This window comes from Oncorhynchus tshawytscha, linkage group LG31 (genome assembly GCF_018296145.1).
Source record: "Oncorhynchus tshawytscha isolate Ot180627B linkage group LG31, Otsh_v2.0, whole genome shotgun sequence".
Taxonomy (NCBI): domain Eukaryota; kingdom Metazoa; phylum Chordata; class Actinopteri; order Salmoniformes; family Salmonidae; genus Oncorhynchus; species Oncorhynchus tshawytscha.
In genome coordinates this window covers 4,223,954-4,240,154 of record NC_056459.1, presented here as the reverse complement: position 1 = coordinate 4,240,154, position 16,201 = coordinate 4,223,954, and the positions used below count along the sequence as shown (strand labels likewise).

Below are 16,201 nucleotides of genomic sequence, written 5' to 3'. Positions count from 1 at the left end.
GAATTGACTAGCACATCTACTAGTGATTTGAATGCGCAGATGCTATCTTATCTCAAGAAATAGCAGCAATAATGCTGTGGAACATCACTAATAGGCCCCTACTAGCTCGGTAATTGGCGCAATTGTCTGTCTGACTGACTGGTGCATCTGACACTTACCACTTCTCGTGTTTCTCTCCTTTTTCTCTCTCTCTTCCTCTCTCTCTCCATCTCTCAGTACCGATGTATTGTCAGCACCGCAGCTGGAGTCGCAGCAGCCTGTGGTTTCACAGACGCCTGCACCGACCCGCCCGAGAACCCCGCCAACTCCAGAGGTACACAACAATTCGATGCCAATGTAAACCGAAACACAAAATGGTTCCATCCTGTCAATGGTGCTTAATGTTGTGCTTTTTTGTGTGTCTCTCAGGTTCCACCTCCGGTTCCGGCCACGGTTTCAGCCCAGGCCGCAGGGGCAAGGTCCTGGGCTCAGGCCAGTGTTACACATGGAGCACAAGGAGATGGTGAGTATCATACTTTACATCTGTCTGTCACTTCCCTCTCCTATGGAACTTTGCAGCAGACTTGACTGCCGCATCAATTGCCTAACTCACGTTTGGAGATTTGACGTTGAGTAACCCCTCTCTCTCGCACCATACAGGTGGAAAGGGATCAAACCAACGGTCGCCATTCTCTCGCGAGGAATTTCCCACCCTGCAGGCGGCTGGCGACCAGGAAAAAGCTGGCAGGGAACAGGGCACTGCAGATCAGTTGTATGGGCCCGGACCAAGCCTCCGCCCCCCGAGTGAGTAACGCTAAATCTCCTCTTTGTATTGTTTATTGTAGACCACACTTACAGTGAAAAGGGTTGCCGACAGAACAGAAGAACCAGCGTTCAGAGCAAGAGCTTATTTTAACGACTTTGATTGCAAAATTCCGGTAACTGTCCTAAAATTTCCACATTTTCCAGAAATACCAGTTGTATGATTGCCAGTTGGAGGATTAACTCCCTGCTTATTCACACCTGATACTGAGAATCCTGCAACTGGGAGGAGAAAAAAAAAGGAATTCTGGGAACAGTTTTATTAGTGATACATCGTCATGATGTTTTTGGCTGATACCGATATCCGATATGTTGTTAGCATTTACGTGTGTCCCCATTACCAGTAAAGCATAATCAAAACCTATTTCTTTCACTTACTTTCTGTGTTTAGTTGTTCATTTGTTCAGTCTTTTCATTCTCAACCAGGATTTCTCATACTATGGAATGCCGTTTGGGTCTTTGCATGTCAAATAAACTTGTTGACCAATCAGGATCTGAATATGACTGCACGTCACATACTAATTTAACGCGTCCATACCTTTTTTTACGTAGTTATTCCACATAGATTACACTCACTCGTATTTCATATGTCACAACGATTCATCGATACGTATGCTATTATGCTGGTAGAGTTGTCTCACGCACCTACAGTGCTGGTCATAAATAAAAGCTAGCTAGCTCATGGATGCAAACAATGTCGTTTTGCTATGTTTTTGGGGAAGAACAATCTGTTTCAGTAGCTATAGCTAGCTAACTATATAGCTAGGTGTCATATAAAATAATCCTCATTTGTAAGACAGGTCTTATTTGATTAATGGTAGTCGGACCTATCTAGGTGAAGCTAACCACAATCAGGATTAGCCACAATAGTCGACTTTGTGGTTAGCCTTCAGAATATAAGTATGTCATTGGCAGTGATGCACATGAATACAAATAGTATAGTTATGCCATAATTGAATAGATCATGCTAAACAAGGTTGGAATGTTATATAAAAATCAACAAAAGACCATTTGTTATTTGACAAAAATCTGTTGAAATCACTAAACTATGGATTGTGGATCAATGACGTGGGGTATCAGTCTACTCCGTGACACCCAGAGAACATTAGTGTCGTAGTTCTTATTGCGGGACTCGGAAACTGAATTGAGCCACATTTGTCAACCTATGTGTATTGAACAAACAATACTGTGTGGATGTTTTGGACAAACAATACTGCATGGATGTTTTGGAGTCTGATAAATGAGGAGGATGTTGGGAAAAAATATCTTGGGTATTGAGTAGACTGATTCCCCATTTCATTGATCCCCAATCCTTAGGTAAAGCTGTACCGTGCAAAATGAATGTCAATACACAATAGGCTGACTGGGGGGGGGGGTGAGTTCACACTGTCACAGTCCCGCGATAAGAGCTACATCACTAATATTTGCATAAACTCTTCACAGTTGTGTTCTATGGGTGTCACCAAGTTGACTGATACCCAATTTCATTGCTTCACATTACAACCTTGTTTAACATTATCTAGTCTGAATATGGCATAATTCCACCAATTGTAACCTTCTGCATCACTTTCGAAGGGGTACTTTTATTTTGGAGGCAAACTGCAAATTCCACTATTGTGCCAAATTCTTATTGTGGCTAGCTTCACAACACAACCCGGTCCGGTCGAGCCTCACTAACCAGATGAAGCTAGCTGGCTGCTTATAACGTTAGCTTTGGGCAACATGTTTAAGTAGCTGGCTAGCTATTTATTTTCATGTACTTAAGTTTAATTTCAGTAAGCGAACAACAAGTGGCTACCTAGCTAATATTACTCACAAGGATTCCGAAGTCATTGCTAAGAATCATGAAAATGACTGCAGTTTCTACTGGTCATTGTTTTTAGGCTGGTTGTATTGGTGCTAGCTAGGTACCAGGCTAAAGCTAGCACCCCAGAAGTTGCGGTCGAACAAATAATGCTTTATTACCAATGCGCTACTATAAACACATCGTTCGTGGCTGGTGTTTGCAGACTTTTGTACAGCTTTGACAGTTCTACTGATTGTAGTGGTGGCGCTTGACTTGCACGTGCAAATTCAGAACACACAACATTCTGTAATAAAACTGTCATTTGACGTGTCAAATTAAAAGCTTATTTAACGCGTCAAATGACGTGTATCTTTTTTGACACACAAAGACCCAAACGGTGTTCCATAGTATGGAGTGAAGCTAATAGCAGTGACGCTATTACTGTGTAACTCCGGTAGGGCAACATCTGAAAAATAGCGCACTTGGTAGTGTGTACCCGTGCTCAACCAGTCGGCGAAAGCCAACATCACCCACAACAGACAACGGTTGATTGTCAAGGGTAATGAATCCCATTATTTTGCCGTTAATGGATTTCGCCTTTGAGTTGTCTCGCTGAAATATTCTTACTCTTTCAAATGACTGCTCGACTTGTTGACTGCTCGATCCACACAGCAGACATTGTGGGCTAGGTTAGGAATGCTGTGTTGCATGTGTAGTGCAAAATTTTATGTTGTGTCATTACGTCACCTACATTATATGGGTATGCACTAGAGATCGACCGATTATGTTTTTTTTTTTAACGCCGATACCGATTATTGGAGGACCAAAACCCGATACCGATTAATTATTTATTTGTAATAATGACAATTACAACAATACTGAATGAACACTTATTTTAACTTAATATAATACATCAATAAAATCAATATAGCCTCAAGTAAATAATGAAACGTGTTCAATTTGGTTTAAATAATGCAAAAACAAAGTGTTGAAGAAGAAAGTAAAAGTGCAATATGTGCCATGTAAGAAAGCTAACGTTTCAGTTCCTTGCTCAGAACATGAGAACATATGAAAGCTGGTGGTTCCTTTTAACATGAGTCTTCAATATTCCCAGGTAAGAAGCTTTAGGTTGTAGTTATTATAGGAATTATAGGACTATTTCCCTCTATACCATTTGTATTTCATTAACCTTTGACTATTGGATGTTCTTATCGGCACTTTAGTATTGCCAGTGTAACAGTATAGCTTCCGTCCCTCTAGTTAGCGCGCGCTAACTAGCTAGCCATTTCACTTCGGTTTCACGAGCCTCATCTCGGGAGTTGATAGGCTTGTCATAAAGTCATAAACAGCGCAATGCTTGACGCACAATGAAGAGCTGCTGTTTGAAAGAATGTTTACGTGCCTGCTTCTGCCTACCACCGCTCAGTCAGATACTTTGATACTTGTATGCTCAGTCAGATTATATGCAACGCAGGACACGCTAGATAATATCTAGTAATATCATCAACCATGTGTAGTTAACTAGTGATTATGATTGATTGTTTTTTTTAAAGATACGTTTTAATGCTAGCGAGCAACTTACCTTGGCTTACTGCGTTCGCGTAACAGGCAGTCTTCTTGTGGAGTGCAACGAGAGAGGGGCAGGTCGTTATTGCGTTGGACTAGTCAACTGTAAGGTTGCAAGATTGAATCCCCCGAGCTGACAAGGTGAAAATCTGTCGTTCTGCCCCTGAAGGCAGTTAAAAGAAGAAAAGAAGAAGGCAGTTAACCCACCGTTCCTACGCCGTCATTGAAAATAAGAATGTGTTCTTAATTGACTTGCCTAGTTAAATAAAGGTATAAAAAAAAAACAGATTTCCGATTGTTATGAAAACTTGAAATCGGCCCTAATTCATCGGCCATTCCGATTAATCGGTCGACCTCTAGTATGCACATCAGCTTTGACATCGGTTTTTGTACATCGCCGTTAAACTAGACATTGGGCTGTTGGCATTTTTTAGCTAATATCGTCCGATTCCGATATGTTCCCCAATATATCGTGCATCCCTAATTTTTATAACTAGGACATTCGCTGTGGCATGATTCTATTGCATGTCTATTATTAATTTCTGAATACAAACGCTGGTATGAGTGGCTCCTATTCCCATCCATTTTATTACCTTTTTTCCTCGTTTTCCCTTTCTCTCCCCAGACATGACGAGCTGGCGGGACGTTGGGGGCCGTGCCCTGGCGCCCACCGGAGAGGGGGTCGCAGAGGGTGGCCCGGGCGGGGTGCTGGTGATGGAGGGGGCTGCCGGTGGTGGCCAGGCAGGCCCCCCTCCTCTCCAGCAGCAGCAAAACCCCCAGTCCCATGGGCTGCCTAGGAATCCCCCCGCTGGCAGCCCTGGCCTGCCCCAGCCCCCCATGGGCCCTGGGTTCCCCCAGTACAGAGGGATTATGCCTCCATTCGTAAGTCTACTCCTGAGCTGTGTTTGAATACTCATACTTGCCATACTATTTGTGACGTAAATTGAGTATATGGAATGCTGATTAGTCATAGTATGGATATAGTTAGTATGTCAAAAGTTCCCGGATGTCATACTACATTCGTATACAAGCAGTGGACACTATTTCCGTGCTTTTAGGGCCCATAATGCAATTCTTCCAAAAATGGGCATGGCCTCATAACGTTTTCAGATTTGAAGAAAATTGCGGAAAATATGCAGCCGTGAGTAAAATGGTCAGCGTGAGGTGGTCTATCATTGTGTCTTGAAGTAGTTAGCAAGTTAGCCAGTTAGCTTGGGTGCTTGACTGCCGTTGTGAGTTAAGAACGCCCGGATCAACCCTACTCCTCGGCCAGAGTGTCCAGTTTGCGTTCTGAACACTCAGAGAGCGAAACGCTCTAAATTTACAAACAGACAATCTGACAATGCTCTGAATTCGCGAATGCCCAGAGCGCACTCTGGCACTCCAGATTGAATTTATTAGTAACACACCCGAAGTCGTAAAATGTCTAGTTAGTCATTTATTATGCTAACAACCTACTAAGAGGTTGCATAGCAACAGCATCAACTTCCAGTAGAGAAGCAAAGCGCTGGTACGCTCTCAACTGAAAGGATACCGTTTGTTTACAGTATTCTAAAATGAACTAATTGTATGTAGTATTTAGTTTCTGTATTATTATTTTTGTTAACCTTTTTAACTAGGATAGTCAGTTAAAGTCAGTTACAAATATAGTCAGTTACAAATTCTTATTTTCAATGACAGCCTACACTGGCCAAACCCGGACGGTGCGGTGCCAATTTTCCGCTGCCCTATTCGTCTCACAATCATGACCGGTTGGGATACAGCTTGGATTCGAACCAGGGTGTTTGTAGTGACACATCTAGCACTGAGATGCAGTGCCTTAGACTGCTGTGCCACTCCCCCGATTGTATACAGTATGTTAGTATGGGTATTCGAACACAGCTCTGGTATAATCTCTGCATGTGTGCTCACATGGGCTCTATCTATTATAGCTACAGTGCATTTGGAAAGTTTTCAGACCCCTTGACTTTTTCCACAGTTGTTACATTACAGCCTTATTCTAAAATAGATTCAATTGTTTTTTTGTTCACACAATACCCTATAATGATAAAGCAGTTTAGAATTTTTTTGTAAATTTAAATTTAAAAAATCAGTTACATAAGTATTCAGACCCTTTGCTTAGTACTTTGTTGACGCACCTTTGTCATTGATTACAGCCTCGAGTCTTGTTGGGTAAGACACTACAAGCTTGGCACACCTGTATTTGGGGAGTTTCTCCCATTCTTCTCTGCAGATCCTCTCAAACTTTGTCAGGTTGGATGAGTTGGACAGCTACTTTCAGGGCTCTCCAGAAGTGTTAGCTCGGATTCAAGCCTGTGCTCTGGCTTGGCCACTCAAGGACTTTGAGACTTGTCCCGAAGCCATTCTTGTGTTGTCTTGGTTGTGTGCTTAGGGTCGCTGTCCTGGTGGAACGTGAACCTTGGCCCCAGGCTGATGTCCTGAGCACTCTGGAGCAGGTTTTAATCTGTGATCTCTCTGTACTTTGCTCACGTCATCTTTCCCTCCATCCTGACTAGTCTCCCAGTCCCTGCCGCTGAAAAACATTCCCACAGTGTAATGCTGCCACCACCATGCTTCACTGTAAGGATGGTGTCTGGTTTACTCCAGACGTGACGCTTGGCATTCAGGCCAAAGAGTTCAATCTTGGTTTCATCAGACTTGCTTCTCATGGTCTGAGAGTCCTTAAGGTGCCTTTTGAAAATCTCCAAGTTGGATGTCATGTTCCCTTTACCGAGAAATTGCTTTCGTCTGGCCACTCTACCATAAAGGCCTGATTGGTAGAGTGCTGCAGAGATGGTTGTCCTTCTGGAAGGTTCTCCCATCTCCACAGAGGAACTCTGGAGCTCTGTCAGAGTGACCATTGGGTTCTTGGTCACCTCCCTGACCAAGGCCCTTCTCCCCCGATTGCTCAGTTTTGCCAGGCAGACCGCTAGGGACAGTCTTGGCAGCTCCAAACTTGGGGACCTTCAATGCTGCACAAATGTATTGGTACCCTTCCCCAGATCTGTGCCTCGACACGATCCTGTCTCGGCGCTCTACATACAATTCCTTTGACCTCATGGCTTTGGCTCTGACATGCACTGTCAACTATATAGACAGGTGTGTGCCAAATGTCCAATCAATTGAATTTACCACAGGTGGACTCCAATCAAGTTGTAGAAACATCTCAAAGATGATCAATGGAAACAGGATGCAGCTGAGATTAATTTAGAGTCTCATAGCGAAGGGTCTCCATACTTATGTAAATAAAGTATTTCTGTTTTTTATTTGTAATGCATTTGCTCAAATTTCTAACAACCTGTTTTCGCTTTGTCGTTGTGGGGTATTGTCTAGATTGAGGAAATGTTTCTATTTAATCCATTTTAGAGAGAGGCTGTAACGTGACTTTTTCAACATTTTGTTAAGGCATCTAAATGCTTTCCGAATGTAATGCATGTTTCCATCCATTTGGCGAATATTTTCAAGAGAATATACAAATGGTGGCACAGAAACAGTGTTAGAACATCTCACTGTTAGAGGTGTGCGCACAGATGGGCTCTCACCCTGTTACCCACCAGTGTAGCATTAGTGTACTGTCAATCTCTGCTTTTGTGCATCTCAGGGTCTCTAAATGTTTTCTACCCTCTCTTTCTGTGTCTCTCGGTCTCAGATGTACCCTCCCTTTCTGCCCTTCCCGCCTCCCTACGGCCCCCAGGGGCCCTACAGGTACCCCCCTCCTGGTGAGGCCCCTCCCAGGTTTCGCCAGCAGGGTCAGGACGGCCGCGGGCGTCCCCAGGGCGGTCCCCGTGGTGGGGGAGGAGAGATGGTGAAGCGACCCTCCATTCTGAAGCAGGATGACCTGAAGGAGCTAGATGAACTAGACCACCAGGACGGAGACGAGGGCTGGGCAGGTGAGAGAGAGGAGACGTCAGGACTCATGAACACTTGTAATTATTGGTAGAGTATACTGCTCAGAAAGCAGTGGCAAGTGGAAAAAGTCATCACATTAAGAGTAGAGACCTGTACACTGTTAAATTGATATGAGAACCTTAAACAACGTGGGACAATTGACTGGATAGCCTGAAAGTATTACAAGAAAGCCAGCCACCTTCATTATTTTAGAATCCGAGAGACTTTCACTCTCTATCATATCAATTGTATGATGCTGATATGGTGGGAGTTTGCTAATACTTGGAGAAACACAGTGGGTAGCACATTCGATGGCATCATCTCATCTCATGGACTCAGTAGTGCTTTGTGTGGGGGAGGGGAGACATCAGGTTTATCCAAGTGAGGGAGAGATGAGAAGCATGCATTGTTTCAAGTCTCCCTCATAGTGTGTGTGGCTGTGTATAATGGTCGAGGATGGCAACGGTGCAAATGCGGTCCGCATGCCTATTGTGCTTCCCCTCTGAACCGTTGAGTCTGTCAAACAGGGGCACACGAGGAAATCGACTACTCGGCCAAGTTGAAGTTCAGCGACGATGAAGGAGAGGAAGATGAGGAGAGGAACGAGAGACCCGAGAGGAGTGAAAGAAGCGAGAGCAAGAACGGTGCACGGTATGTCCCACAGTACCTGCCCAACATAAGATTGACATGGTTTGGAAAATACAGTTTAAACGTTTAAAACTATTTGTACTGTGCTGTGCTAGCAATCCTCCTTTCTGCCACGAAGACCCACACGCTCACATAAATTGTTTCTGAATGAATAAATGACAGAGCCAGAATGTAATGAATTCTTGAAATGGTTGTTGAATGTGGGATTGCTTTTGACGTGACAAATGTGTCGTCTCTTATTTCCTTCCCCAGGGAGATGCAAAGGTCTCAGGAAGGTCCCCCTCAGGTGGTGCAGCGCTCCCGAGTCTCTGACAGCGGAGTGGCCAGGGATACCCGCCGCACCCCTCCCTCCAACGCCGACCACGACGGCCCCCCACCCCCCTCCAGCAAGCCAGGATGGGCCGAGGAGGGGTGCAAGAGCGGCTGGGGGAGCCAAGGCGCCCATGCCACCTACCAGGTACGACCCTCTGCAAGGGCTAGTCTTGTGGACTTTCAGAGGCATCTCAGGGCTAGTGCAAGTGAACAGTGACCATTTTATAGTAAAAAGCAGGATTGCTTTGAGGACATGGATATTAGCGTATTTTGCGAAATAGGTAACTAGATGCATCTGGCTAACTGTAACCTGTGGCTGCCTGTACACTACAGGGGCGTAGGCCTGGACTGGGTGGGTCCCGGGAGCAGCTCTCCCCCCCACCAGGGCCTCTCCTCCACCAGGGACAGGGGCCTTACTCCTACTACCGACAGGTATCTGCCTACCTGGGGAGAGAGAGGGCCTCGTGTGTGTGTGTGTGTGTGTATATATATGCGAGAGTGTGTGTACAAAACATTAGGAACACCTGCTCTTTCCATGACTGACTGGGTGAATGCAGGTGAAAGTGATGATCCCTTATTGATGTCACTTGTTATATCCACTTCAATCAGTGAGTGATTTCAGAAAGTATTCAGACCCCTGACTTTTTCCACATTTTGTTATGTTACAGCGTTATTCTAAAATGTATTAAATTGTTTTTTTCCCTCATCAATCTACACACGATACCCCTTAAAGACAATGCAACATTTTTGCAAATGTATATAAAAAATAAAAAACTGATATGATATTTACATAACTATTCAGACCCGTACTAAGTTTTTTGTTGAAACACCTTTGGCAGTGATTACAGCCTTGAGTCTTCTTGGGTATGATGCTACAAGCTTGGCACACCTGTATTTGGGGAGTTTCTCCCATTCTCTGCAGATCCTCTCAAGCTCTGTCAGGTTGGATGGATAGCGTCGCTGCACAGCTATTTTCAGGTCTCTCCAGAGATGTTGGATGGATTTCAAGTCTGGGCTCTGGCTGGGCCACTCAAGGACATTCAGAGACTTGTCCCGAAGCCACTCCTGCATTGTCTTGGCTGTGTGCTTAGGGTCATTGTCTTGTTGAAAGGTGAACCTTCAACATAGTCTGAGGTCCTGAGCGCTCTGGAGCTGGTTTTCATCAAGGATCTCTCTGTACTTTGCTCCGTTCATTTTTCCCTTGATCCTGACTAGTCTCCCAGTACCTGCCTCTGAAAAATCCCCACAGCAGGATGCTCCCACCACCACCATGCTTCACCGTAGGGATGGCGCCAGATTGTCCCCGGATGTGATGCTTGGCATTCAGGCCAAAGAGTTCTGTCTTAGTTCATTCAGACCAGATAATCTTGTTTCTCATGGTCTGAGTGTCCTTTAGGTGTCATTTGGCAAACTCCAAACGGGCTGTCATGTGCCTTTAACTGAGTAGTGGTTTCCGTCTGGCCACTCTACCATAAAGGCCTGATTAGTGGAGTGTTGCAGAGATGTTTGTCTTTCTGGAAGGTTCTTTCATCTCTACAGAGATTGTGTGTGTGCGCCAATCAGAGGGTAAATGGGCAAGACAAAAGATTTAAGTGCCTTTGAACAGGTTATGGTAGTAGGTGCCAGGTGCACCGGTTTGTGTCAAGAGCTGAAACGCTGCTGGCTTTTTCACGATGAACAGTTTCCTGTGTGTATCATGAATAGTCCACCACCCAAAGGACATCCAGACACAACTGTTTGAATCATTGGAGTCAACATGGGCCAGCATCCCTGTGGAACGCTTTCAACACCTTGTAGAGTCCATGCCCTGACTAATTGAGTGTTCTGAGGGTAAAATATTAGGTGGTGTTTTTAATATTTTGTACACTGTGTATAGCCGGACAGCATTTTCACACACTTTTTTTGCGGATCAGTTATTTGGAATTATTCATACCATCCTAGGAAAGTTTTTTTTTTTTCATTTTTTTTTTTCATATTGCAGCAGAGTTTGTTGTCATGTGTGTCCTCATTCAATCTCTCCAGGACCGCAACTCCCCTAATCAGTCCAGCCCGGTGGTAGCCCCTGAAACTGTCTCCCTGGCCCCCGGGAAGGTCGCCCCCTCCTCGCAGCTCCAACAGCAGCAGGCTACTTCCCCCGTCCCCGGAGGCCCCACCCCTCCACCTCAGACGACTGGCCTGCTGGCCCCGCCCACCGGCGAAGATGAAGAGGAGACATGGCGCCAGCGCAGGAAGCAGTCGTCCTCAGAGATCTCGGCCGCTGTTGAACGCGCCCGCCGGCGCCGCGAAGAGGAGGAGCGAAGGATGGAGGAAGAGCGGCGTGCGGCCTGCGCTGAGAAGCTGAAGAGGCTGGATGAGAAGGCCCAGCAGGGTGGTGGTGGGAGCAGCGGAGGCTCCAAGCCCCCCAGTCTGGACGGCAACTCCACCACGGCCGGAAGCCCCAGCCCTTCCCTGTCGGCCTCAGCCTGCTCCCCCAACATCAGCCAGCCCCCATCCCCCTGCGTGGACCTTGAGGAGCCCCCCCTGGCTGTCCAGGCTGTTACCAGGGACCTAGTGCCAGGGCCCAGTCCCACCGACAGACAGAGGGCCAATAGCAATAGCAGCTATGACTCCAATGCTGGTGAGTTCTGACAAGAGCTATGGCAGTCATAAAATTGTCAGCAGGTGATTGTCATACAAATAACTGCAGGTTGCAAGGTAATTTACCATTTAATTAACATAAACATGTTTAGCATGTCCTGGCTTCCATGCGCAGCCTACAAGCCAGTGATGCAGCGCTTTGGAACATCTACATTTTAAAGTATAATAAATCCATTTAATAAAGCCTACACATCACAATAAATCCGATATTTATTGTGGGCATGCCTAAAGAAACATGATATTAAGAAAATATAGCCTACTTCAGAAGAGCATGTTCTTATGTGTTAGGCCCTGATCTGGCTCTGCCATATGGCTGTGGGCCACAGTAGTTTGCAAGACAAGATTTGCTTATAATTCCCGTGGCATTATATTATAGTAAGAAGAATACAGTTGAACAAAGCTGAATAAAATAGAAGATATATTTAAAAGAAACAGGTTCTCCTAAATTATTCATTTTGTTATTTATTCAACTTTAGTTGTGATTCAAACGTTAGGCTATGTGTTTAAGGCTGCATGATGCAACTCTAATGATGATTTGAAAAAAGTTGCATCAAAGCCATGAGCTCTGCTCTGTTTCTTGCGCAGGCTGCACACACTAGAGGTCGACCGATTATGATTTTTCATTACAGATACCGATTATTGGAGGGCCAAAAAAAAAGCTGATGCCGATTTTTATATATATTTGTAATAATAGCAATTACAACAGTTACAATTAACACTTTTTTATTTTAATATAATACATAAATAAAATCAATTTAGTCTCAAATAAATAAACGGGCTCAGTTTGGTTTAAATAATGCAAAAAGAAAGTACAAGTGCCTTTTTTTTTTAGGTCTTCACACAGTTCGCAATGAGCCAGGCGGCCTAAACTGCTGCATATGCCCTGACCCTGCTTGCACTGAACGCAAGAAAAGTGACACCATTTCCCTAATTAATATGGCCTGCTAACATGAATTTATTTTAACTAAATATACAGGTTTAAGAAAATATACTTTGTGTATCGATTTTAAGAAAGGCATTGATGTTTATGGTGAGGGACAACGCATGGTATTTTTTCGCGAATGTGCTTTTGTTAAATCATCCGTTTGGCTAAGTTGACGTAGGCTGCGATTCGACAATAAATTAACTGGCAACGCATTGATTATATTGAACGTAGGACAAGCCAGTTAACGTAGTAATATCATCAACCATGTGTAGTTAACTAGTGATTATGTGAAGATTGATTGTTTTTTATCAGATACGTTTAATGCTAGCTAGCAACTTAACTTGGTTCCTTGCAGCCACAAGGTCCTTCGATGTTGCACTCACGTAACAGGTGGTCAGCCTGCCACGCAGTCTCCTCGTGGATTGCAATATAATCGGCCATAATCGGCGTCCAAAAAGGCAGAATTAATCGGCCATGGCGATTAATTGGGCAACCTCTAGCACACACATAGCTGTCATCAAGGCAAAGGGTGTCTACTTTGAAGCATCTCATGTAAATTATATTTAGATTTGTTTAACACTTTTTTGGTTAGTACATGATGATAACGTGTTATTTCGTAGTTTTTGTCTTCACTATTTTTCTACAATGTAGAAAATAGTAATAAATAAAGAAAAATAACTGGAATGTGTAGGTGTGTCCAAACTTTTTGAAATTTTGATTTAGAATGGGCCATTATCATGCACCTGTCGGTCACGGGCAGGGGGAAAAAATACATGTAATCCGTATGCACTTAAATATCAAATGGAGGATGCTTTTTCCGCAGTTCATTTTCATGCCAGGTAGGCTACTCCGGTTGTAAGGCGAAGCAGTGTGCTTAATATTAGGATTGTTGAGAAGTAAAAATAGTAGGCCTAGCCTATAGCGGCATCAGAGTGCAGTTTTTGAGAAGCCTATTTACTGTGACTGCCAGTGTGGTGGTAATACGGTCACCGTAACAGCCCTATTTTTTTACCCAGCATTCTGGTGTTGTCTTCATATTTCAACTTGGTTAGCCGTTTGATGTGGGTATCTCTAAAAAGGTATGTTTGGGCCAGTCGACAAAAGGCTTGTATGTGTTTCGCAAACGGTTGTTCATCTTTGAAGTTGTTGTTTTATCACGTCTTAAGTTCACAATAGTACCTTTACTGACCTTCCTTAATTGTATAGCACATGACTTGGTATTATTCACATCTGCTTACTTCTTCCAACAACCAGTGGCATATCATTGCTATATTCTCTCCCCTTCCTCCCATCCAGATGTCCAGGTGTGTCCCCAGCCCCCCACTCCCCAGCTGCAGCAGCCCCCTCTGGAGGTCCTGGTGCCTGGGGAAGGGAAGGAGGAGATCCTAGATAGTGCTCACGTCCGCAGCGGAGGTGGTGGTGGAGGAGTGGTAGACCCAGTGAAGGTAGAAAGCATGGGAGGAGGAGCAAGTCGCCAAGCCAGCGGCCCCCCGGGACAGGGCTACTCCAAGTACCAGAAGTCCCTGCCTCCCCGCTTCCAGAGACAGCAACAGGTCAGTCTAATAACCTACTGAAGTCATTACCCAATGGTAAATCTATGGATAATGATCTGATGGACAATATTTATCTTCGCTATGCTACTCCCCAATTGCAGCTCCTCTGAAATATATATTTAATTGGTCACTGGAAAACAGTCAATATCCAAATGTATGGGAGCATGCTAAGGTGTGTCTAATCCCAAAAGACGACAACAAATTCCTTACGTCTGCTAATAGTCGACCAATCAGTCTACTCCCTTCAATCAATAAGATATTAGAGGGTATTGTGAGTAAACAAATAAGCGACTACAATGGAAAATAATTATTTGATCACAGCCAATCAGCATACTTATCACAAAAAACATTCTACCACTGCATTGGTTGACATGATTGATAATGGCTCGGTGCTATCGATGATGGCAAGTTTGTGGGTATACAATTTCTAGATTTTAGTATTTTAGCATTTTGATTTAGTGGGTTAAAAAAAATACTTTCAACTGCCATTTTATAAAATTGTTTAAACGATAATATGGCGTGAATTCACCATTCATATGGTCCTGCATATGACCCATGATGTATATAAACCACTGGTATGACTGCTAGGGGGCAATGCAGTACAATCTATCGCACTACTGGCTACCTAAGAGACGGCTCTGACCTTACTGCTGTCCCCCACCCACTCAGCAACGATGGTAGTGAATGACGTTTTTGGTTCTCTGCTGTCCCCCCCTCCTCTATTCAGTTGTCAGTACATGGGACTCCACTTCTCTTCAATGTGATGGCTGGTTGCAGTGATGTGTGACTGGCTGTTCATAGACGTCCCACAATTTGTTATTAATGTCACGTTTGTGCTCGCGCTTTGTACTCGCAGAGCAGTCATTGTACAGTTTCTCCATCCAGGCAGTTGTTTTTTCAACATGGCATCTTGTAGTGTGGTTGTAGGTATAGACGTCCTCGACAATTACAACAATACTGAATGAACACTTATTTTAACTTAATATAATACATCAATAAAATCAATTTAGCCTCAAATAAATAATGAAACCTGTTCAATTTGATTTAAATAATACAAAAACAAAGTGTTGAAGAAGAAAGTAAAAGTGCAATATGTGCCATGTAAGAAAGCTAACGTTTCAGTTCCTTGCTCAGAACATGAGAACATATGAAAGCTGGTGGTTCCTTTTAACACGAGTCTTCAATATTCCCAGGTAAGAAGTTTGTTGTAGTAGTTATTATAGGAATTATAGGACTATATCTCTCTGTACGATTTGTATTTCATATACCTTTGATTATTGGATGTTCTTATAGGCACTTTAGTATTGCCAGTGTAACAGTATAGCTTCCGTCCATCTCCTTGCCGCGACCTGGGCTCGAACCAGGAACACATCGACAACAGCCACCCTCGAAGCAGCGTTACCCATGCAGAGCAAGGGGAACAACTACTCAATGTCTCAGAGCGAGTGACGTTTGAAACGCTATTAGCGCGCACCCCGCTAACTAGCTAGCCATTTCACATTGATTACACCAGCCTAATCTCGGGAGTTGATAGGCTTGAAGTCATAAACAGCGCAATGGCAAAACGCACGAAAGTGCTGTTTGAATGAATGCTTACGAGCCTGCTGGTGCATCGCTCAGTCAGACCGCTCTATCAAATCATAGTCTTAATTATAACATAATAACACACAGAAATACGAGCCTTAGGTCATTAATATGGTCGAATCTGGAAACTATCATCTCGAAAACAAGATGTTTATTCTTTCAGTGAATTACGGAACCGTTCCGTATTTTATCTAACGGGTGGCATCCATAAGTCTAAATATTCCTGTTACATTGCACAACCTTCAATGTTATGTCATAATTACGTAAAATTCTGGCAAATTAGTTCGCAACGAGCCAGGAGGCCCAAACTGTCGCATATACCCTGACTCTGCGTGCAATGAACGCAAGAGAAGTGACACAATTTCACCTGGTTAATATTGCCTGCTAACCTGGATTTATTTTAGCTAAATATGCAGGTTTAAAAAAAATATACTTCTGTGTATTGATTTTAAGGCATTTTAAGAAAGGCATGTTTATGGTTAGGTGCAACGATTGTGCTTT

At 43.9% G+C, this 16,201-nt stretch overlaps 1 protein-coding gene across 4 annotated transcripts in view; it reads left to right on the top strand.

Annotated features, from left to right (window-relative positions):
- Positions 1 to 16,201, top strand: part of LOC112229948 (protein PRRC2A) — a 38,436-nt gene that overhangs the window by 11,715 nt on the left and 10,520 nt on the right. For 2 of the 4 annotated variants that reach the window (XM_024396113.2, XM_024396112.2), the window contains exons 4-13: positions 217 to 313; positions 409 to 502; positions 640 to 783; positions 4,779 to 5,035; positions 7,803 to 8,043; positions 8,569 to 8,692; positions 8,942 to 9,146; positions 9,335 to 9,433; positions 11,024 to 11,618; positions 13,860 to 14,116. In XM_024396113.2, coding sequence (XP_024251881.2) covers positions 217 to 313; positions 409 to 502; positions 640 to 783; positions 4,779 to 5,035; positions 7,803 to 8,043; positions 8,569 to 8,692; positions 8,942 to 9,146; positions 9,335 to 9,433; positions 11,024 to 11,618; positions 13,860 to 14,116 — 2,113 coding nt within the window. The remainder of the gene's footprint in view (positions 1 to 216; positions 314 to 408; positions 503 to 639; positions 784 to 4,778; positions 5,036 to 7,802; positions 8,044 to 8,568; positions 8,693 to 8,941; positions 9,147 to 9,334; positions 9,434 to 11,023; positions 11,619 to 13,859; positions 14,117 to 16,201) is intronic. The other 2 variants (XM_024396114.2, XM_024396115.2) reach the window with 2 other exon arrangements.